The sequence below is a fragment of the Gorilla gorilla genome, chromosome 23, assembly GCF_029281585.2.
Source record: "Gorilla gorilla gorilla isolate KB3781 chromosome 23, NHGRI_mGorGor1-v2.1_pri, whole genome shotgun sequence".
NCBI classification, from domain to species: domain Eukaryota; kingdom Metazoa; phylum Chordata; class Mammalia; order Primates; family Hominidae; genus Gorilla; species Gorilla gorilla.
This window is the reverse complement of record NC_086018.1, coordinates 22,220,633-22,243,545: the sequence shown is the minus strand read 5'-3', so window position 1 is coordinate 22,243,545 and position 22,913 is coordinate 22,220,633. Positions and strand designations below refer to the sequence as shown.

The 22,913-nt window shown below is 43.4% G+C and overlaps 2 protein-coding genes across 6 annotated transcripts in view; both read right to left on the bottom strand.

Annotated features, from left to right (window-relative positions):
• Positions 1 to 214: 214 nt before the first annotated feature.
• Positions 215 to 7,673, bottom strand: LOC129529625 (uncharacterized). Of its 3 annotated transcripts, XM_055375341.2 has the most exons (5): positions 6,793 to 7,673; positions 6,187 to 6,259; positions 5,920 to 5,960; positions 5,303 to 5,457; positions 215 to 654 (listed from the first exon to the last, which is right to left on the bottom strand). In XM_055375341.2, the coding sequence occupies exons 1-2, from the start codon at positions 7,312 to 7,314 to the stop codon at positions 6,188 to 6,190; spliced, it is 594 nt and encodes a 197-aa protein (XP_055231316.1). In that variant the 5' UTR covers positions 7,315 to 7,673; the 3' UTR covers positions 215 to 654; positions 5,303 to 5,457; positions 5,920 to 5,960; position 6,187. The 3 variants fall into 3 exon arrangements, with proteins under 3 accessions (XP_055231316.1, XP_055231314.1, XP_055231315.1); XM_055375339.2 differs by lacking the exon at positions 5,920 to 5,960; XM_055375340.2 differs by lacking the exon at positions 5,920 to 5,960 and having other exon boundaries at positions 215 to 565.
• Positions 7,674 to 7,715: 42 nt separating this feature from the next.
• The window catches only part of LOC129529620 (uncharacterized), a 29,457-nt gene continuing 14,259 nt past the window's right edge, over positions 7,716 to 22,913 (bottom strand). For all 3 annotated transcript variants that reach the window (XM_063704758.1, XM_063704757.1, XM_063704756.1), the window contains exons 2-8: positions 21,967 to 22,025; positions 21,474 to 21,498; positions 18,443 to 18,529; positions 13,464 to 13,529; positions 11,403 to 11,464; positions 10,904 to 10,937; positions 7,716 to 8,687 (exon numbers count right to left, since the gene is read on the bottom strand). In XM_063704758.1, the coding sequence (XP_063560828.1) occupies positions 7,831 to 8,687; positions 10,904 to 10,937; positions 11,403 to 11,464; positions 13,464 to 13,529; positions 18,443 to 18,529; positions 21,474 to 21,498; positions 21,967 to 22,025 (1,190 nt within the window). In that variant the 3' untranslated portion in view covers positions 7,716 to 7,830. The remainder of the gene's footprint in view (positions 8,688 to 10,903; positions 10,938 to 11,402; positions 11,465 to 13,463; positions 13,530 to 18,442; positions 18,530 to 21,473; positions 21,499 to 21,966; positions 22,026 to 22,913) is intronic.

Below are 22,913 nucleotides of genomic sequence, written 5' to 3'. Positions count from 1 at the left end.
ATGGAAAGCCACGCACAGTCACTAGCGCCTCTGGGGGAGAATGGATGTGGCTGGTGAGAGAACAGGGGCCCAGGGAGAGTCCGGCACCAACCCGGGGGGGAGCCCAGTGGGTGTGAGCACCCCCACTTTAGAGATGAAGTGATGGAGACATTCAGATGTTTAACCCCTTGTTCAAGATTCCATACTTGATAAATGGCAGATCAAACTCCCAACATAAAATGTGGGTCATTTCTTTATTATTTTATTTGTATTGGTTAACAATGATCAGCCATGCAAGAATAAATGATTATTGTAAAATCTGCAAACAATGTAGATATGTAGAGAATCCCTTCCTTGGAGCTTGACCTTGTCAGACAGGTATAGATGAGTGTTCGGGGGCAGCCGTAAAAACTGCCAGAGACTGGGCTGCTTATAACAGAAACGCATGGTCTCCCAGAAGCCCACATTCAAGGTGTCCAAAGGCCTGGCTCCTGGAGGCTCTGGAGGAGAGCCTGTTCCCTGTCTCTCAGCTTCTGCCGGTTGCCAGCAAGTGTTGCCGTTCATTCACTCCAGCCACTGCCTCCATCTGCACACAGCAAAACAGCATATCCTGAAGTGCTCAACCTTATAGCCATTATTTTTAAATATCCGGAACATACAGGACCGTGGGAGTGGCTGTTGGAGAAATTTTCATGAAGGAAGAAAGATTACAACTAAGTTTTAAAATGCTAGTTTTGTTTGTTTTGTCTTGGAGAGGAGGTAAAAGTGGGAGTAAAAATAGGGAGTTTGGTGTAAGGTGGGAAAAGCAAAGGATCCCCGCATGGATGGGCTGGAGGGTGTGATGGGAGAACAGTGAGAAGTACGTTTGGGGAAGCAATTGGAAATAGTAGCTAAGCTTAATCACAATCTATCAAAAGGGACTTATTGAAGAATTAATGTGTGACTAGGAACAGGGAGGTTATGGGCTTGTCAGCTCGACAGTGGGCACTCAGTTCCACTAACAAATGCTGCCCGTGTGGGCAGACAGAATGATGGACAGACAGAATGATGGGCAGGCAGATGAATGCATGGGCTTTACGTGAAACAGGTCCACTTGGTTGCTGACAAGATACTGTTTTAAAGTTCCATTTTGCCATACTTCGAACAGCTTGTCATTAGCTCAATTTAGCCACATGTAAAATCACTAAGGCAGACTTCCAGAGTTCCCACATGAAAATCAAATGTAAACCAGCTGTGACCTACTTCAACACCATCATCGGGAGTCAGAAGTTGAACTCTTTTTTGATGTTTAAAGCCTGCATAATATTCGCTGTATTATTATTCAGCATATTACTATTTCCTTCGTGATGGAAATTTGGTTTATCCCATTTTTCTATTCTATCAAAACACCGCTACATAGAAAATCCCCATGTACATATTTCTCCTAATTGTGGAAATAGTTTACATAGAAGACTCTAGACATGGGATGAAATTCCCAGGTTATTGGAATTTTAAAATAGATAGGTACTTCCAAATTGACCTCTTACAAATTATATGAATTCATAAACTTCCAACTGTTATGGAGTTACCCATTTTGAGAAATCTGTGCTAAAAGGACCCAAACAATGCTGATGACAATGATCAGGATAATAAGTGCGCTGGGAAGACAACAAAATGATTTAGATCTTAGACAAGTCATTCTAGGTGTCTCCACTGTTTCAGTTCTTGCGTTCGTTCATTCTTGTGCTTTTTCGTTTTACCAAATAAAATAGCTCCTTGATGTCATATGAATCCACGCTATGCTTAATGAGTATTGGTTAGTAAAATGCCTATAACTAGTAATCTTCATCTATGCAATTAAATATTAATTCATAAAACACTTCAAATGTAAACAATAATTAGTAAATGAAAAGTACATAATACCTCAATTAGAAAAAAATCACTCCATTAAAAAGACATTATTTGTGTGATAAAAGAGATTGCCATTTTTGTATTTTTCTACAAGGTTAAAGAAAACTAAGTCAACTTATACAAGTGAATTTTAAAAGACTTTAGGGCGGGCATGGTGGCTCACGCCTGTAATCCCAGCACTTTAAGAGGCCGAGGAGGGCAGATCACCTGAGGTCAGGAGTTCGAAACCAGCCTGACCAACATGGTGAAATCTCATTTCTACTAAAAATACAAAAAAATTAGCCCAGTGTGGTGGCACGTGCCTATAATCTCAGCTACTTGGGAGGCTGAGACAGGAGAATAGTTTGAACCTGGGAGGCAGAGGTTGCAGTGAACCAGGATCGTACCATTGCACTCCAGCTTGGGCAACAAGAGCGAAACTCCATCTCAAAAATAAATAAATAAATAAATAAATAAAAGCCTTTAACCCAGAATGCTGAGTAAATTGGCCAAAAATGCTAACCTACGCATTTCAATACTATAGGAGTTGCATGGGTAGAAATAACTAGATGAAATACTTCTGGTATTTCACCTTCCCAACCCACATGAGCCAGTGTTTTTTCTGTGAATAACAAAAACAGCAGAATTTACTTGCCTATCCATAAGAGGTTACCACTTCTGTGTGTTCCCCTGAAACAGGTGGTGGCTGGGTGAGAAGGTGGACGGCACTAGGGCAGGAGATGGGGGCTCCAGTATTGTGGGCGAGCTTCCTAAACCTCTGCAACTTTCAGCCCCTAAATGGGATGAGCCATCAGAATTTTTAGCACAATGCCCAGAACAAAGTAAGGATTTGACAAATGACGCCTCTCTCCACATTGTTCTGTCATCAGCCACCGCGTCCTGTACCTCCAAGCCCACTGGGCTCCGGCTGTTTCCATCACATGCAGAATGACTCAGAGCCTGGCCTCCAGCCACCCTCCTGGCCTTTCTGCTTCTCACTCTGCCACTGGCTCCTCATGGACCAGCCTGGGTGTCCTCAGACATACCACACACTTCACTGTGGGAGTCACGCAGCCCTCACTGCTCCTTCGCCAGGGAGCCACGGGGCTTTCCTCCTCAGGAGGACTCTGCAAGCAGCTGGATGAAGGGCCCTCCCGTCTCTCATCCTTCCTTAATTTTTGTCGCAGCTCTCCTTCCTTCCACTCAGTGCAGCGCACACTGATTGATCCTCCATCTTCCCCAAAAGACAGGAACAGCATGAGCAGTAGAGAGTAGATTCCAATGATAGAAAAAATAGTCAGTGATTTCTCATTTCCATTGATCATCAATGAAGAAAATGTATCCTGAAGGTCATGTACCTCCTATGGGGCTGCTGCATCCTCAGCCTCCTGAATTTCAGCCCAGCACCTTCCTCCCCAGCACAGCAACAGGTCAGCCCTTACCAGCATCCCTCTCTTATTGCCTTTGTGCAGAGCCAGCACCAGGGCCAGGGGAGGCCTTGGGATTGTCCCTCCCCAGCAATCTGTGAAACAATCCTTTATGTCACCAACAAAGCACAGCCTTATGCACTGGTGGTCAGTCCCTCCCAACACCTCTGTCACTGTAAAGCTGGCAGGCAACCCTCCAAGGTTGGCCTTCCCAAGCACTGCACCTCTAGGTGACAGAGCACGTCCTTACCTTGAGGCCTGGGCGCCCAGTCTATCCTATCCAATGAGCGAGCTGTGGAGAAGGGGGGATTCCGGGTTAAGGGGTGACTAGCAGGGCTCCTGCTTTTATGTTGCCCTGTTGGGAAGGCTATTAAAGAAACACAAAGTGCTAAGCAGTGAGGATAGAACATGTTTTCATTATTTAAACCAATACATTCCACAGATGGAATAATAAGAAATGCTACAACCAAGCTAACTGAATCCAACAGCATATCAAAAAGATAATCCACCATGATTCAAGTGGGTTTCATACTAGGGATGCAGGGATGGTTTAACATACGCAAGTCAATAAATGTGATACATCACATAAATAAAACTAAAAACAAAAATCACATGATAATCTGAATAGATGCAGAAAAAGCCTTTGACAAAATCCAGCATTTCTTTATGATTAAAACCGTTCATCAAAATCAGCATAGAATGGACATACCTTAAGGTAATAAAAGCTATCTATGACAAACCCACAGCCAACAGTTTCCTGAATGGGGGAAAGTTGAAAGCATTCCCCCTGAGGACGGGAACAAGACAAAGATGCCCACGTTCACCACTTCTCAACACAGTGCTGTTCACTACAGCATTGGTTATAAGAGCAAGACTGGAAACAGAACAAATGGATACCCATAGCGGGGTGCTTAAGTAATTTTGGGAATAGTCATGGGGTGCAGTACTTTATAGCTCTGAAACAATACAATGGATTTACATTTGAAATGTGGAATGATAACTAAGGTGCATTGCCCAGTGATATATGCAGAGGTACAGAGGACTTTGTGTAAACACATTCACACATCAGCCTGCATTCCAGGTGCATGCTTCTATTTGCACATAGATTGCAGGGATGATATGCAAACAAAAATGTTGACTTGGTGTTTGGAAGTTCAGAGTGGAAGGGAAACTTCCTTGCTAACCTTTTATGATATTTAGAGTTTCTAAATGTGAATACATAATACATTTAGAAATCTTAGTTAATAAGAAAAGCCTCTGTTCCTGGCCTCTTGCTGGCACATGTCTGGTGGAAATGGGGCTGTCATGCTAATGTGTGCAAACTGAGAAAAATCCAAGAATGGGAGTCTGCTTTTTTCATCATACAAATAATTGTTAATAGAAATAGTATGATAATTGCTCATTGATATACCATGCATATTCTATTAGATAATAATAAATTTCTGAAATTTGAACTATACTTACACATGGAAATTGAAATATATGGATGAAACATTGTGGCTTATATAGGCAATTGTTTTATTGGCATTTTACAAACTGATCATCATTCCTCATGGCACGGGTCTATGTGATATTAAGTAGCTTGTTATGCTTGGGAAAGGCAGTGATGACCACAAGAATGACTTCAACTACTAAAGTACAATGGAGATTTCAACAATGTTTTGTTTAATATTTAAATATTTCATTGTGCTCCCAGGCTTTTTCTCACCCTAATAGCTCTCATCCATATCATGTGGGTCCCATTAATACAGATACCTCTGAATGCACCACTCTTCCATTATATCCAGTCAATTGCTGGTTACCTTGGGCCTACAACTGGGGGAGGGCAGGGGCTGCTGGCCACCTCCTCATCTACAGTAAGAGTCAATGAGCAGTTAAATGGATACTGAAAACCATTTATCCTGCTGGAGTGAGAAATAAATGGTTTCTTTCAATAGCGTGGTAAAATGCATCTTTTCCAAACTATTTATATGACTCAAGGCCCATCTCAATTTCAGATGTGGTTAGCCTCAATTCCTGATTCTCACCAAGGTGTGTAATGTCATCCACGGCCCAGTGCAGAGGAACACAGGTGCTGCCGTCAGACTGCCAGGGTCCGATCCCGCCTCCTCACTCACCCCGGGAGATCCCTTTAAGCCAGGAGTCAACAGTGAGGCTGGAAACATGAGTGCTTTTTAAAGTCCTGAAAGTTCAGAGGCAGACTGTCAATTTCTCCTCCACCCCTGGGCACATACCAGGAGAACTCTGTCTCCAGGTTGAAGGAAGTGCCTGTGAGAGAGTTGTGTCCCTCAGATTCTGTTCACCACAGGTGACACTCGATGCAACCCCAAACCTCTTCTGCACAATCCCAAGGGGTGCTGACTAATCCAACCCAAAGGCTGTGATGTTTGGCAGAGGCAGAAAAGAAAAGGCCAGGTGTTCTGGGAAAGACCACCTTTAAATAACACAGCACCCTCATAGCCCAGAGAGACAGTTCTAACTATTATGCCAATAAACCCGGAAAAGACCAAATCCAATATGACACATATTTCCTGTTTCGTTTTGATTTCATGCCCCCTCCCTTAACCTCCCAAGCAGCATGGATACCCCGAAGGCCCCTGGGAACTCTCTCCAATTGGATCTTACGTGGAAAGTAGTTACCTACCTACAAATCCCCATCATCAGATATGCTCTCCACAATCAAATCTTTAGAAACACAAACACCAGGATAAGTCATTAGAGAGAGGCCCACCCACTCCTCCCACCCTAGCTGAAGCCATGGTGCTTCGCACAGGATCCCCTGGTGTTTCCTCTGGGCTCACAGATATCCCTACAGCCTCTCTGGACATTGTTTTATACTTGCAAAATCATTTGCTCTCACCAGACCCCAAATCCTCCTTCCCAAAAGGAGCCCAGAATCAGGTTTCTGTACCCTAGAGATGGCGCTTTTTCCTCAGGAAGTGAGTTCTTTCAGGGTACGTATCATTCTCCAGTGTCAATGGCTCCTGCAATTATAGAAAAGAAAACATTAGGAGGGTGAAATGATGCCATACACGTCACACAGATCTGATAGTCTCTCGACAACTTGAGAGAGAAAATAAGAAGGGGTATAGTGATTGAGTCAAAGGTCGAAGTCCCCCAAAACTGGCACGGAAGACACCTGTGGAAAAGACAAGACCTTTTCCCACAGAATTTATCTTTAAAGTGTATCTAGATTGGCAGTTTCACAACTCTTAATCCATGGGGGAAAACTGCTGTGGAGGGAAACACCTCTGCATTGCAGTGGATCGTGGATGCTGCCATCTACCACACCCCAGTGTGCCTGGCATGGGTTGGTGAGAGGCTGCCAATCAATAGCACCACACCAAGGGAATTGCAGATGTCATAAATAGTCCACATTGGCAGATGTTCATGTCTACATTTGATTAAACTGCAGATGACATCGATAATGCACACCGGCAGATGTTCATGTCTACATCTCATTGGAAAGAAGCCAGGAAAGTAACATTTATGTTCAAGACAAAGAAAAGTGTCTTACATTGGCAGCATCTTCTTTTTTACCGATGTCTTGTACAGTGTCCTCATTAGCAATGTCATATACAGCGTCCTCATTAGCGATGTTGTATACAGCGTCCTCATTAGTGATATCGTATAGAGCGTCCTCATTAGCGATGTCATATACAATGTCCTCATTAGCGATGTCATATACAGCAACCTCATTAGCTACGTCTTGTAAAGCATCCTCATTAGCGATGTCATATACAACGTCCTCATTAGCGATGTCGTATACAGCGTCCTGGTTAGCGATGTCTTGTACGGTGTCCTTATAAGCAATGTCGTCTACAGCATCCTCGTTAGCATGCCTTGTGGGTGTCATTAGCGATGTCATATACAGCATCCTCATTGGTGATGTCTTATATGGTGTCCTCATTAGCGATGTTGTGTACAGCGTTCTCGTTAGCAATGCCTTGTACAGTGTCCTCGTTAGCGATGTCATATACAGTGTCCTCATTAGCGATGGCTTGCACACTGTCCTCATTAGTGATGTCGTGTACAGCATCCTCGTTAGCGTGCCTTGTATGGTGTCATTAGCGATGTCGTATACAGCGTCATAATTAGCGATGTCTTATACGGTGTCATCACTAGCGATGTTGTGTACAGCGTCATCGTTAGCGATGCCTTGTATGGTGTCCTCATTAGTGATGTCGTATACAATGTCCTCATCAGCGATGTCATATATAGCGTCCTCATTAGCGATGTCGTATACAGCGTGCTCACTAGCGATGTCTTTTTTTTTATATATATACTTTAAGTTTTAGGGTACATGTGCACATTGTGCAGGTTAGTTACATAAGTATACATGTGCCATGCTGGTGCGCTGCACCCACTAACTCATCATCTAGCACTAGGTATATCTCCCGATGCTATCCCTCCCCCCCACCCCCACCGCACAACAGTCCCCAGAGTGTGATATTCCCCTTCTTGTGTCCATGTGATCTCATTGTTCAATTCCCACCTACGAGTGAGAATATGCGGTGTTTGGTTTTTTGTTCTTGCGATAGTTACTAGCGATGTCTTATACGGTGTCCTCATTAGCAATGTCGTGTACAGCGTCCACGTTAGCGTGCCTTGTCGGTGTCATTAGCAATGTCGTATAAAGCGCCCTCATTGGTGATGTCTTGTACAGTGCCCTCATTAGCGATGTCCTGTACAGCCTCCTCGATAGCATGTCTTGTACGGTGTCATTAGCGATGGCGATGCCCTGGGCGGCGTCCTCGTTGGCGATGCCCTGGGCGACGTCCTCGTTGGCGATGCCCTGGGCGGCGTCCTCGTTGGCGATGCCCTGGGCGGCGTCCTCCTTGGCGATGCCCTGGACGGCGTCCTCCTTGGCGATGCCCTGGACGGCGACCACGTTGGCGATGCCCTGGGCGGCGTCCTCGCTGGCGATTCCGTGGGCGGCGTCCTCGCTGGCGATGCCGTGGGCGGCATCCTCGTTGGCGATGCCCTGGGCGGCGTCCTCGTTGGCGATGCCCTGGGCGACGTCCTCGTTGGCGATGCCCTGGGCGGCGTCCTCGTTGGCGATGCCCTGGGCGGCGTCCTCGTTGGCGATGCCCTGGGCGGCGTCCTCGTTGGCGATGCCCTGGGCGGCGTCCTCCTTGGCGATGCCCTGGACGGCGTCCTCCTTGGCGATGCCCTGGACGGCGACCACATTGGCGATGCCCTGGGCGGCATCCTCACTGGCGATTCCGTGGGCGGCGTCCTCGCTGGCGATGCCGTGGGCGGCGTCCTCGTTGGCGATGCTCTGGGCGGCGTCCTCGTTGGCGACGCCCTTGTCGGCGGCCTCGTTAGTGATGTGGTGTACAGTGTCCTCGTTAGCGATGTCGTGTGTGGCATCCTCGTTAGTGATGTCGTGTACGGCGTCCTCATGGGGAGCTAGAAGAACACAGAGTTAAGGTCAGTGCCCTGGTGGTGGAGACTGTGAATCACCCAGGGGCTTGCTTGGTGTGATGCATGGAGGTGGCTGATCACAGCATGGGCCAAGCTGATGCTGGGACATCCTCCCAGGTGGACCTGCACTAGTGAAGCTAAGGGATGTGGCTCAGAACACTTTCTGCTGTGGGAATCATTTTCCAGGTTCAGGTATGCATTATCCGGTGAAATGGGGAAATATAAAAAATAAAAATTGACAAATTCATGAAAAGCCTTCCATGAGTGCAAGTGTGAGTTTTTTATCCACTTTACATTCAGTATGCATTCACACATACAAAATATTTTTACAAGAAATCAGAAATTTTAATTTTTGTCAGTTATGTTAAATCTAACTTAGCTGCCAACATAAAGATTCTATCTCATTTACTTGGTCTCGAGAAAATCTAGCACATAGTAAGTAGACCAAAATGTTTATTAAATGAAAACACAGAGCAGAGATAGGGGGGGCTGCTAGGCAGACTGGGTTGCACCTGATTACCTGGATGATAATAAACTGCACAAAACCTCGGTCAAATTAATATTGAAACTGCCTTTTGCTTGGGCTCGTTTCCCTTGCGGAAGAAGGATGACCAAGAAGATGAACAGGAAAGAAATGAGAAACAGAGGCCTTTGCTTAGTAGCTAAAGGCCACCTTCTGTAACATGAAATAGTCTGCAAGTGGCCTTGAACTCTGCCGTGATTTAGTGACAGAGTTCCCTCATGTCTTCTACCCAGGTTGAAGTCCAGCAAAATCGTGACTGTCCTCTTTACAACTTGCGAGACCACACTGCTTCTGCATTTGCCTGTTGTATGTATGAGATTTACACTTGTTTTAAAGCAACATTTTGTTTCAGTTGGGCTGGTGGCCATACCCGGCACTAGCCAGTCAATAGTGAGATGGCTCCTCATGGAGGAGGCTTGGCTTGAGGCTGAGGGTCTTTAACCCACATATACAAGACAGTTGCCACTAAGGGATGGAAGCCAGGCTAATAACCAAGTGCCACACAGAGTTCCTATCTGTTCCTCCTCACCATTTTCAGCTGGCAGGATTTGAGCATTTTAGGGCTTGGGAAGATAGTATTACTAAATCTACTAAAATACATCACCCAACCTTATAGACTTTGGCCAGTTGCTGAGCAAATTAACTTCACAACTGAAGTGGGCCACACTGGCCTTTGTGGTCCCCCACTCCTCTTAGAATTTGTGAGCGTGGGGCCTACTGGAGGGTGGGAGGTGGGAGGAGGGGGTGGATCAGGAAAAATAACTGATATTAGGCTCAATATATGGGTGATGCAATAATCTGTACAACAAACTCTCATGACACACATTTATATATGTAGCAAACCTGCACATCCTGCACATGTACCCCTGAACTTAAAAGTTAAAAAAAAAAAGGGATCTGTGAGCTGAGCCAAACACCTGGGGATCTTTGTGCTTTTGACACACTGATGACTATGCCTGTCCGTGGGGAGATGAGCCTATAACTGCCCTGGGTTGTGTGACCACGGAGGCCACTTTATGATGATGGGCAGTGTCTGGGGCCTTTTGGGCTCATTGCTTTAGGGCTTCTACATGAATGCTGGACTCCCTGTGTGGTGGTGAACACCCCATGACTAAGTGCATGTCAGCGTCAGCACTGGCCCACACTCCTGGGTTCGTGTTTTCACTTTTTCGTTCAGGAACTCGGGAGCTGGGGCCACTCCCTTGGCCCTTTAGGTTCTCCACCTGAGCAGTGGGGTAATAAGGCAGACCCGGGGATGGCTCTGGTGAGGGTGGAGGAATCACTGTACAGAGAGAGTAGAGCGGGGGTGGATTTTATTGTTAGAAGTGGACACTGGTGATTGGGTTGTATAAGTGGGAAATCTCTCCTGAGCAAACACACAGCCTCACCTGTACAGAAACACACACATTCACACCACACGATGCAGCCTCACACAAGACACCACCAATCCTCAAGCACCCAACTCAGCACCACCCAAAAGGGAGCACAGCTGCTTCCTCAAAATTTGGCCATAATTTTTCCCTGGGGAATTCAGGTTTTAAAAAAAACACTTCCCCTATACTTATTCCTATCACGATCCCAGGATCAGGGAGGCTCTTCACATTGAAACTAGGCAAGGATGCCACACCTTTCTTGGCATCCAGATTGTTTTCTTGGCAAGTGATTCCAGAATACTTACTAGATTCATGCCTCAGAGGGGCCACCTGCACCACCTGCAATACAGAAACAAAGCTTTTTGAGGGGTATGTCATGTTGTGGATTGTTTGCACAAGGCTCTGTTTCTCTCAATGAATACCGAAAACTTGATCAGAAAGTGTAGTCAACTTCAAGGCCTCCAAAACAAGGGTAGGATACACACTGGAAAAGACATCAGCTTCTGGATGGTGGATCTCTCAGGTCCACGTAGGTTGGCAAGTGCAAAATACTGAATCCAAGGAGAAGACATTGCTTCCAAGGACAAGGACCCCAAGGATACAGTCTACAACCTGAAGCCGTCATAGCTAAATGCCATTTTGGATTACATATCAGTTGCTAAGAGTCACTTCTTCCTCCCCCTCAGAAAACTGCATTTAATACCTGTCATGGACATTGTCATTTTTTCACATGTAAAGTCAGTTGAAAAAGAAAGACACCAAGAAAGGAACATTTCTATTTCAGAGAAAGCAAGGCAACCTTACCCTCGCGTTGACTGGCCTCTCTCCATCTCCTCTGTCCTTGTGAACTAGAGACTCCTCAGAGGCTAGGAGGACACAGAGCAACGGTTAGTCATAGATGCTTTTGTTCATGAGTTATTCAGGGAGCTCTGCTTAATGTGGACAACAGGACAGTGTGTGTGGATGTGTTTCATTAAAAGCACAGCTTGAGCTCCTGCTAGAAAATCTTCCCTCGTGGAAAGACAGGCAAGAACGAGGAGCTAAGGAGCAAGAAATAGAGTCCCTGGCATTTTGCTGATGGCAACTTAAGGCAATGGGAATGAGTCAGTCTACAAATGGTACTGAAGCACATGCTATAGTTTGATGAGAGTCCCACTGCTCACACTGTGAGGTTTGAAACCCAGCTAAATGGTTTTCTAAACCTGTAAAAACAATATTAGCTTGCAGGATTTATGTCCCAAGACTACTTTTACCTCTGAGGATCCACAGTGGCTGTCACTGCAGTTGTGTATTTTAGCATTTTGCACTTGAATAAAAGCAAAGTTTAATAGATAGATCGGATTCAATTCTAGGCAAAACAGTCTATGGTATTTATTCACTAATCCTTTGTTATAACTGCTGATGGGAGAATTAGAAGTACTGAAATTATATCTTTTAAAATTAATTAAAGCATAATTATTAATCACACAATATTTTTTCATCCAGGCCTCCTTTTCTTTGTCATGCATGCATATTAATTGAGGATGGAGAATATCTACGCTTGTTCAGGCCAGCCAACATAGGACAGTTTACTTCAAGAGAGGAGACATGGGTTGAATGCTGGTGTGTTTTAACTCTGCAGCGCAAACAGTTGCAACAAGTGTGGTGAACTAATCACCAGATGGCCCTTTGCTGCCTTATTTGTCATTGTGCCTTACATGTAGCTTGCAGGATTTGATTACGCTTATGTTTTGTGGTGATCATACTTTCAACTATTCCTAAAATACTGCTTCAGTCTTATCTGTTTGGGGTCAACTGCTGAGGATTTCATACAAATTAATGAAGTTTGTGAATCTAAAGTTCTACACAAAGGTGGAAATATTTGCAAATCATTTATCTTGTAAGAGACTAAAATTTAGAATATATTTTAAATATATTTAAGATATATTCAAAAATCTACAACAACAAATTAACTAAATAAAAATCAGACAACTCTATAAAAATGGGCAAAAGACTTCAACATATATTTCCCTAAAGAAGATACAGCCACAGACAGTAGCACAGGAAAAGCTGCTCAGGATCATTAGTCATTAGGGAAATGCAAATGAAAAACACAAGCAGCCACCAATATACACCTACTAGGATGATTTAAAGGAAAATAAGTGTGAAGAAGGACGTAAAGAAATTGTAATCCCGATACATTGATGGTAGAAATGGATAAAGTTGCAGCCACTGTGAAAAACAGTTTGCAGTGGCTCAGAAGGTTCAATACAGAACCCCTGTTGGACCCAGGAACTCTACTGTTAGGCACCCCAAAGAATAGAGAACAGAAATCAAACAGATGTTTGTATACTAATGTTTATAGCATCACTTTTCACAGGAGCCAAAAGGTGGAAATAATCCAACCATCAGTGAACAAATGAATGTAATAAAAGCAAGGTGGTCTGCATGCAATGCTACATCATCCATCTGTAAAAAACGAACATAATTTTGATAGATGATACAACATGGGTGGACATTGAGAACATTATGCTTAGTGAAATAAGCCAGACACAAAAGGAATATATTGTATAATTGTAATTACATGAAGTGCCTAGAATAGTCAAATTCATACAAGAGAAAGTGGGATAGGAATCACCATGGGCTGGAAATAGGGGGAAGGTGCTATATTACTTATTGTGGACAAGGTTTTGTAAGAAATCATCAAAATTGTGGGTGTAGATAGTGGTGTTGGTTATGCAACCCTGTGAATATATTGAATGCCATGGAGTGCACACTTTGCTTAAAAGGTTCAAATGATAAATATTGTGTTATATATATTTCCCCACGATAGAAAACACGCACAGCCAAGCCCAGATGCCAGTCTTGTTAGCTGCCTTCCTTTACCTTTAAGAGTGGGCTGAAGCTTGTCCAATCTTTCAAGGTTGCTGAAGACTGTATGATAGAAGTCATCTGCATTGGGAAAGAAATTAATGAAGAGAGGAGAAAACTTGAGAATCCACACTACTCACCCTGCAGGGCCAAGAACTCTGTCTCCCATGCATTGCTGACCCGTCTCAGTATTTCCTGTGACCACCTCCTTTTTCAGCTGAAGACTTTGCACCTGAAGGGGTTCCCAGGTTTTTCACCTCGGCCCTTGTCAGGACTGATCCTCTCAACTACTGACCATTTCACCTCCATTCATGTCCATGCCACATCAGGCTGTGTTGTCTAGATGGAATGAATCTACCCCAAATGTCCCTTTCTGGAGGAAGCCACCATTACGCTGTACCTCCAAGCATAATGGTACGTCCACACACACCAAGGCACCTCGCTCATGCAAGGTGTGTGTCCTCTAACAAAGTTTCACGCTCTAAACCCAGATAACTTTTCAAACCCAAGTTCTGTTGATTCCCCTACTTTGGGTGCTCCATAGATGCTCATTTGTCTACTAAACACTGCCCCAGGCAATTAAATATTCCAAAGTGACCAGCAGAATTTTTATGTTAATTCTGACATTGCATTGTTAGTACAAGTGTTTTTCCCCCTTCAAATTTATGTCTTTGTTACTGATAAATGTAACTGATAATGCGTTTTTCAGCTATGTTGCCAAGCATATTTATATAAAAATATACTCAGATTGTTTTCAGAATTTGACAAAGATGATAGCAACAACGATAATCTCATTTGTTTTATACTAATCTTTATGTGTTACTTTCATCATTTCTTACATATTGGGGCCTACCATACATTGTACGGTGAAATTAGTGCTATGCATCATGGTAGAAATATAAATTGGCAAAAGTAATTTAGAAAACAGTTCTCTTGTTTCTTAAAAAAATTAGGCTGGGTGTGGTGGCTCATGCCTATAATCCCAGCACTTTGGGAGGCAGAGATGGGTGGATCACCTGAGGCTAGGAGTTTGAGACTAGCCTGACCAACACAGCAAAATCCTGTCTCTACTGAAAATACAAAAATTATCCAGGCATGGTGGTGTGTGCCAGTTGTCCCAGCTACTCGGGAGGTTGAGGCACGAGAACTGCTCAAACCTGGGAGGTGGAGGTTCCAGTGAGCCAAGATTGTGCCACTGCACTCCAGCCTGGGTCTCAGAAAAAAAAATTTTTTTTTGACCAAAATGTCATTATGCATTACATGACTGTATATGAATGCTCAAAGCTACATTACTCATCAAAGAAAATAACAAAACAATTAAATGTCCATTAACTGATAAATGAATAAACACTATCTGTATGAGTAGACACAGCAGACTATGAAGGAAAACACATGACCAGCACGTGCTAACATGTCAATTAACTTCAAACATAGTATGCTAAATGAAGGAAGTCAGATTCCAAATATATATATATATGTCCATTTCTATTAAGCAAGTGGGAAATTTGTGGAGATGGAATGTCACAGCAGTATTGCTTAGGGCTGGAGATGGGGGTGGGGATTAACTGCCAGTGCGCAAGAGAGAATTTGGGTGAGGGAAACATATTTAAATTAGATCGTGGTGATGGGTGCACACAGTATCAATTTAATAAAGCATCAAATTGTAGACCTTTTCAGTGGGCAAACTTTATGGTGGGTTCACACCCAATATAGGTGTTAAAAATAAATTAATGTTACGGAAATTATTGTCGGGTTTTTAACAAGCCAAGAGATATGCTGTGAAAGCAGCATTAATTCAAATGGTTGTCACAGGTCACTTAAAGTTAATCAGATGGTTGTCCTACAAATATAGGGTGAATGTTATTCATGAATTTCCTGAATCTATTGCAATAATCACATTTTTTTCCATTAAACTCTTGAGGTAGCTAATTTTATTTATTGCATTTTCAATGTTAATCTACTATTTCATATATTGAGATTAACTCACATTAGTCAGAATTTACAGTATTTTAAAATATCACAGAATTTAATTTACCTTATCTGGTTTTGGTTTCAAGACTATACTAGCCATTTCATTTAATTGTACATGTAGGGTATTCTAATTTATGGAAAACTATTACATCTTCCTTCTTTTTTTTTTTTTTTTTTTAGAAATTACTTCTAGGGATCTATATGGTAGAGTCCATGGAGAATTGTTTTAATTCTTCATTCACGTCTTCAGTGGGTATAGGATTGGTCATATTGGTCATAGTTTTCTGCTCGGATTTCAATAAGAAACTTGTGGAAGAACCTGAAGGGTGGGATCTTTGAGGGAGCCTAAGACAGAGCAAGACAAGCTAAGAAGGAGGGCAGTGCCACAGCAGAAGTGCCATTGATGCCCCCTTGCCTAGATTGCGGAAGAGACATCCAGCTGTAGACACTGAGGTGCAGGAAAACAATGGAGCACCATCAGAGAAAGCAGTGCCCAGGAACAAGGAGGCACTGATGGTGGCAAGGGGCAAAGACAGCTGCCACAAGGCTGTTCACATGAGGGTCTCAGGCTGCATAGACACCCACACCAGCTGAGGGGTCCTGGTTTTCATAAAGTGTGTGGCTCAGCCAGGCCACCAACAAGCAGTTCACAAACAGTAGTAATACGACACTTTCCAAAGACCTTACTTGAGTAACACGGTGATCCTCACAAATTTCCAATCAGGATGGTCGCACAGTTCCTCCTGCTTTAGGACTCAGAGCCTGCCCGTGGTCACAGTGGGTAGGTGCAGACTCTGAAGATGCACTTTGGTCAGAGACCCCGCTGAACTCTGTCTAATGAGGACCTCTGTCCTGTCTGCTGACCACCGGTCAGAGGTGCAGGCTGCAGTGGGGAGTAAGAATGCCACCTTCTCAATGTTGGGAAAACTCCCTGCCAGAACTGAGAATGGCCCTTTCTAAGCAGAAGGCAAGCTCAGACTAAAGAAGGAGGCCGAACACATCAGGTTGGCAGATTGCCAAAGATTCACTCAGGGAGAGCCCACATCCTGGGCCATCTTGGGTGGTGGCAAGATGAGGTAGACAACTGCTTTTGCAACACATACCTGACAACAAAAAATCAACAACTGTAAAAGAGCCACAAAATCCCCAAATATTTGCAAATTAGCAATGCACTTTTAAATAACTCATGGGTTAAAGAAGAAGTCTCAATAGAAAATTAAAAATACTTTTAACTACATTAAAAGAAAATGTGACTTGGCAAGATTTCTGGATGTAGCAAAAGCAGTCCTTAGAGGGAAATCTATAGCATTGGATGCAATATACTAAAAATCACAAGACCTAAAATCAGTAATATCATGTTTCAATTAGGGAACTGTAGAAAATAGAGGAATGCAATGGAAAGCAAGTAAAAGTAATACACAACATCACAGAAATCAATAAAATTAAAACACTCAAATCATCAGAAAATCAATAAAACCAAAAGCTGGTTCTTTGATATGCTCATTACAATGAATGAATTGATATGCAGGCTAACCAAGAAAAAGAAGATAACACAAATGACCAATTTCAGAAATAAAAGAGGAGCCATCTCTACTGAACTGTTAGGCATTAAAAGGAATATCATGAACAGTTCTATGACCGCAGTTTGATAACCTCAGTGAAATGTATCAATTCCTTGAAAGGCAATCTTCCCAAGGTCATGCTAGGATCCTAATTTGAATAATCTTATGTCTATTAAATAAGTTGAATTCACATTAAGAGCATTCCGAAAAAGAAAGCACCAGGCCCAGATGGTTTCTCTCATGAAATCTACCGAATTCTTCAACAGGTGAATAAAAAGACAAAAATTCATTTAATGCAATATTATTTGGTGATTTAATGTGCCATTTTTTGCCATTAAGGCATAAAAAAGACATGAAAGCAGCTAAAGTGTACATCAATTTAGTGCAATAAATTCATCTGAAAAAACTACATAATATATGATTCCAACTATATGACATTCTGGAAAAGACAAAGCTGAAGCGATAGTGAAAATATTAATAGTTGCCAAGGTTTCTGGAGAAAGAGGACAGAGATTAATGAGAAGAGAGGATCTTTAGGGAAGTGAACATTTTCTTTATGAGACCATAAGGGTGAACATAATGTTTTAAATATTTCAAAATTCATATATATGTATAACAGAAAGAATGAACATTATGCAAATGTAGGCTTCAGATAATAATGTATCAATATGTTCTCATTATTCTAGCAAATGTACCACAGTAATGTAAGATGTTACTAATAGGTGAAATTAGGAAGTGAGGGTGAGGAGACAGAATAATATGGGAACTTCGTGTATTATATACTCAATTTTTATTTATTTATTTATTTATTTATTTATTTATTTTGAGATGGAGTTTCACTCTTGTCACCCAGGCTGGAGTGCAATGGCATGATCTTGGCTCACTACAACCTCTGCCTCCTGGGTTCAAGCGATTCTCCTGCCTCAGCCTCCTGAGTAGCTGGGATTACAGGCACCTGCCACCACACCCAGCTAATTTTTTTGTATTTTTAGTAGAGATGGGGTTTCACCATGTTGGCCAGGCTGGTCTCCAACTCCTGACCTCAGATGATCCGCCTGCCTTGACCTCCTAAAGTGCTGGGATTATAAGTGTGAGCCACCACGCCCGGCCATATGCTCAGTTTTTATGTCAATTTAAAACTCTCTAAAGAAATATATTAATTGAAAAATAATAATATAGCACCACTCTTTCAGGGAGATCCATGCTTATGTTTAACAACCAGGTAAGTTCTAGACATTAGCTTGAAACATTGTCTATCATTAAACATGAACCAAAATTGACTTTTAAGTAGATATTTACTTTTGTGGTTGTAGCAATATTTACTCACCAGGCAAATTAGAATCCTGACACATTAAAAAATATGGCTTAGTCTCTTCATAGTTTCCTCTTACATATGGGACACTGAATACTCCCCGCAATTGCTATTCTTGAATCAACTTAATTAATGAACTTCCACAGTACCTTCTTGTGGGTACCTCTTCTTCTTTACCCAGGAGCCAGGAGGTCTCCGACACTGGTTGGTGTGCACAGCATATCTTCTTGTATTCTCTATCAGAGAAGATGCTGGTTAATGCATTTACAATAGATAGGGCTGTTGACATCTTGCTGACAGAAGACCAGAGGGAAAATAGTGATAATCTGTTCTAAGTTTAAACTTATGATCCTTTTCTTTACAGGCTTCCAAGCAGAGCCCACTGAATCAAAGTTGGGTTTCAGGAAGATCACAGAGTTCAGTGAGCACTCAACACCTCTATCAGACAGACTGCGTGGGCAGTGCCTTCCTGGAGAGGAGAACACAGCAGGATGACTGTGAGTGCAGGGCTGGTGCAGAGTGGGGGCCCGGATTCAAATTCCACTAAGCCATGTGGACCTGGCAAGCTCATGTCCTCCCTCTGCCCTCAGTTCTCTGCACTGTCATAATGTAATTTTAGCAATACTTTTTAGGCCCTATTTAGGCCCTACTTCTTAGTATCACAGTACAGGGCTAAAAAATCATTAAATACAGGAAAACCTTAGAGAGGACTGGTACTTCAGTAATGTTCTCTAAGTGTTTACTACATGCCAGGAGGAATAAGCTGGACACTTAGCAGTGGCGGAATATGGAGGGGGAAGTTGGATGGCTCCGGGGCAGTGGAGCATGCTTTCCTGTTCAGCTTTTCCGTGGGCATGATGCCTTATGGTTTATGGAGAACAGCAGCCCTGCAGGGGGTGCAGAGGAGGGGCTGTGGCTGAGATTTTACACTTGAGGGTGCTGACATTCAGAGATGATAAGTGACGAGCAGAACCTCAACCCCGCTGAGTGAAGGACCTGAGATGGGAAATGTATTTGGTTCCCTAGAGAGAGAGATTCCTGAAAAACTGCCACCTCTTCCTCACGCCCTGTGCCAGAGACCCAAGAGACCCCTCACTGTCTTTCTCCAGTCCTCCTAGCCCAAGGTGTGTGGGTGGACAAAGGTGATGCTCTGGAGGAAATGCCTGAGATAAGGACAGGTCCTTAATGATAAAGAATTCTCCTTCCTCTTTCAGATCCTTCACCTCCCCAGTATGACAGCTTAAAGGCTGTCATCTCTGTGGCCTGCCTCTCCTTTCCCTTCACCCTGCCAGCTGCCTCTCAGTGACTGTCTCCTCCAGTGACTACACTGAGGGACCAGGGACTGCTTGCCTCCCGAGGCTGCTCAGACCTTCCGACACTGCAAAATGATTGTCAAAAGATGGGTCTGCAAAGAGTAACTTCCCTTCCACTGATCAAACCTGAATATGCAAGCTACTGTGAATTAACTGGAAAAGTGGCCGTGTGGGCTGGTGCTTTGGTGATTTAATGAATAAAGTCTGCAACCCCCACTGCCTCCTTGACTATTGATCAGAGCTGCCTGCAATAAGGTCTGGCTAAGAATGGGCAGCGGCTGCACCAGCTCTGGGTAAAATTTGACCTAAAATGACCAGTCTCATTCACTAACCTCACCATAGTCTCATGGGTTCAATGGACCTGTCCAATCCTTTGCTCTGTTCTCTCCGTCACCTTCCTGTGTAAGTTTCCTCCACCACGCACATAATAGAAACATGGCACAGGGGAGCTAATCACCTCCTTTATCCCCCACTTCAGGCTCACACAGAAGTTTATAGTAAAAGCCTTTTCAAATGACTGCTTTAACTGCTGCTACAGCATGTGTCATCAGTTGAATGGAATCTGTCATGTGACTTTAAGCAACCCTTTGTTGAGAGACAAGATTCAATACTAGGGACAGTATTCTAGTGTACTACATCATTGATTTTATGTTATGAAGATCATCATTTATTGAAAATGTGTAAATAACGAAGCCCAGCCTTACTCTTCAATGCTGTGTGTGTAAATCCACTGAGTGTGCTGACCCCCATGCTTGTACCCACCTGCTAACACAGAAAGGGTCCATTCAGAAGGGAGGCACAGCTCCAGCACTGAGGCTGTCCACACCAGCTTCACAAGAGAGTTGCCACAAGGACGACGGATACCCAGATAACAACCAAATGGTAATTTGAGTACTTAATGGTCATGATCCCTAAAGTGTGTAGCTCAGAGGGCTTGTGGTGATAACTCCATCAAGACTCGAAAACATCTCCCCAATTCTTATTGGACTTGATCCATGTCTTGAGGAGACCCAGCTATGACACGCAGGCACCACATTGTCCTACTTAGTGCCTCCCTTAGTGTTTCAGAACCTGTGATTTGATCAGAAACATGGGCTTTCTATGTTGGTTTCACACTAAGGACTATGTGACACCTGCAGGAAGATGCCTACATAGCTACCTGGATTATGAGATCATGAGGCTCTCTTATGTGAGGGATGGCGTTTGGGATCTCTGCAGGAGTGGGTAATTCTAGGCATAGAGGGTGCTGGAACTCCCTTGCATGGTGAATAGTGATCTCTTCACTGGCTGATAAATAGAGGTTGTAGTTCAGGCCTTCAACATTAGCGCCGTATGAGTAAACATTTTGACTCTTCACTATGCAGCAAGTGAACCAGGGCACATTTATGTATGTGGCTTAGTTTCTCCATCTGGCATGTGGGCTCAATAAACAAGCTCACAACATATGGGCATGATGATGATGAGGTGTGAACTAATGTAAGTAAAGTATGTGGTCTGATTTGTTAAATTAAGAAAAATGGCATTGAGATTTGTGCTGGGTAAACACATTTTTTTCCTGGGGGAAACACACATAGACACACATTCACAAGCAAATCATGCAGACGTGCACACAGACCACCTCACCCCACCCCCGCCCTAATACACACATACCCACACACAACCTAATGTGAACACGTTCCCAGAAACTATACATAGATAAAAAGAGTATGTCACCTGGAAAACCAGTTTCTTTTACTCTACCCCACATCCTCATTCCCACCAGATGTCTTGGATCATGGAGGCTCTCCAGACAAAAGCCAGCAGTTAAGCTCCAGATTTCCCATAGAATCCTTTTCTAAGAACCAGTGAGTGATTCCAGAATACGTACCATTGAATGTGCTCCCTGAAGTCACCTGTAATTAGAGAAGGAAAACACTCTGAGAATCAGGCTATGCTATGGATGGCTCACACAGGTCTTTTGTTCACTTGGAAACTCTGGGTAACCAAGATTGGAAATAAGGTTCAAGTCAAAAGCCCCAACTCTAGAGTAGAGTTCCCTTAGGAAAGCACAGGGGCTTTTCTGGAAGAATGTTTCTGTCTAGGTAATTTTTGAGTAGCAATTGCAGAATTCTTATCTAAAGTGGAAAGCTTGTTCCTGAAGAAAACATCCCTTAACACGCAGTGTACTGTCTGACACTGCCAATTTTGCACGTCCTCTGGAATCAGGTGTCAACTGGTAAAATACACCTCCTCCATCCCCAAGGAAATATTATCTAACATCTATAATGTAGTGGATAATTTTCCCATAGCTGATATCAACTGAAAAATAAAGGATCCAAGAAAACAACATTTACATCTTAGGCAAAGACAGGCTACTTTACCTTGGTAGTAGAGTAGGTCTCCTTTTTCACACGCTTTTTGGAAGGCTTCTTCGAGTCACCTAGGGGATGTGGAGGGACACAGCATGGCTGTCAGTTCATTGGCAGTGCTACTCATGAATGACTCAGGGACTGGAACTTAGGGGTGTGCCTGGTTAACAAGCATGGAATGAGCTTCTCCTGGACCATCTTCTTCATGGACCAAGGAAGGCAAAGAAAGAGCAGCAAGGAAATGAGAGTAGAGCCCTTGGCTTTCCAGGTAATGGCAAATGAAAGCAACGTGAAATAATCAAACTCCAAATGAACAAATGCTAAAATACATGCTAGGATTCAACCACAGCATCCTGTCACTTCTTCAGACCCTTTAAAAGCCCAGCAGGACTGCCACTACCTTCTTGACATCTACCAAGTCCCTTTCAACCTCCACAGACCCACATACACTGCTACTGCATTTATCATGGAGGGTATAGGGTTCTGCCTTGTTTATGTGTGAATTTTTTAAAAACTAGATTTAATACCATGCACCAGCATTAATTATATTTATTTCTCTTCTTGGTTATGAAAATAATCAGTCAGGCATAGTGGCTCACACCTGTAATCCCAGCAGTTTGGAAGGTGGAGGTGGGCAGATCATTTGAGGTCAGTAGTTCGAGACCAGCCTGACCAACATGGTAAAACCCCATCTCAACTAAAAAAAAAAAAAACAAAACAAAACCCAGCTACTCAGGGGGCTGAGGCAGGAGAATCCCTTGAACCTGGAGGCAGAGATTGCAGTGAGCTGAGATTGCACCACTGCACTCCAGCCTGGGTGACAGAGACTTCATCTCAAAAAATAAAAAAATAAAAAATCAGGCCAGGTGTGGTGGCTCATGCCTGTAATCCCAGCACTTTGGGAGGCCGAGGCGGGTGGATCATGAGGTCAGAAGATTGAGACCATCCTGGCTAACAGA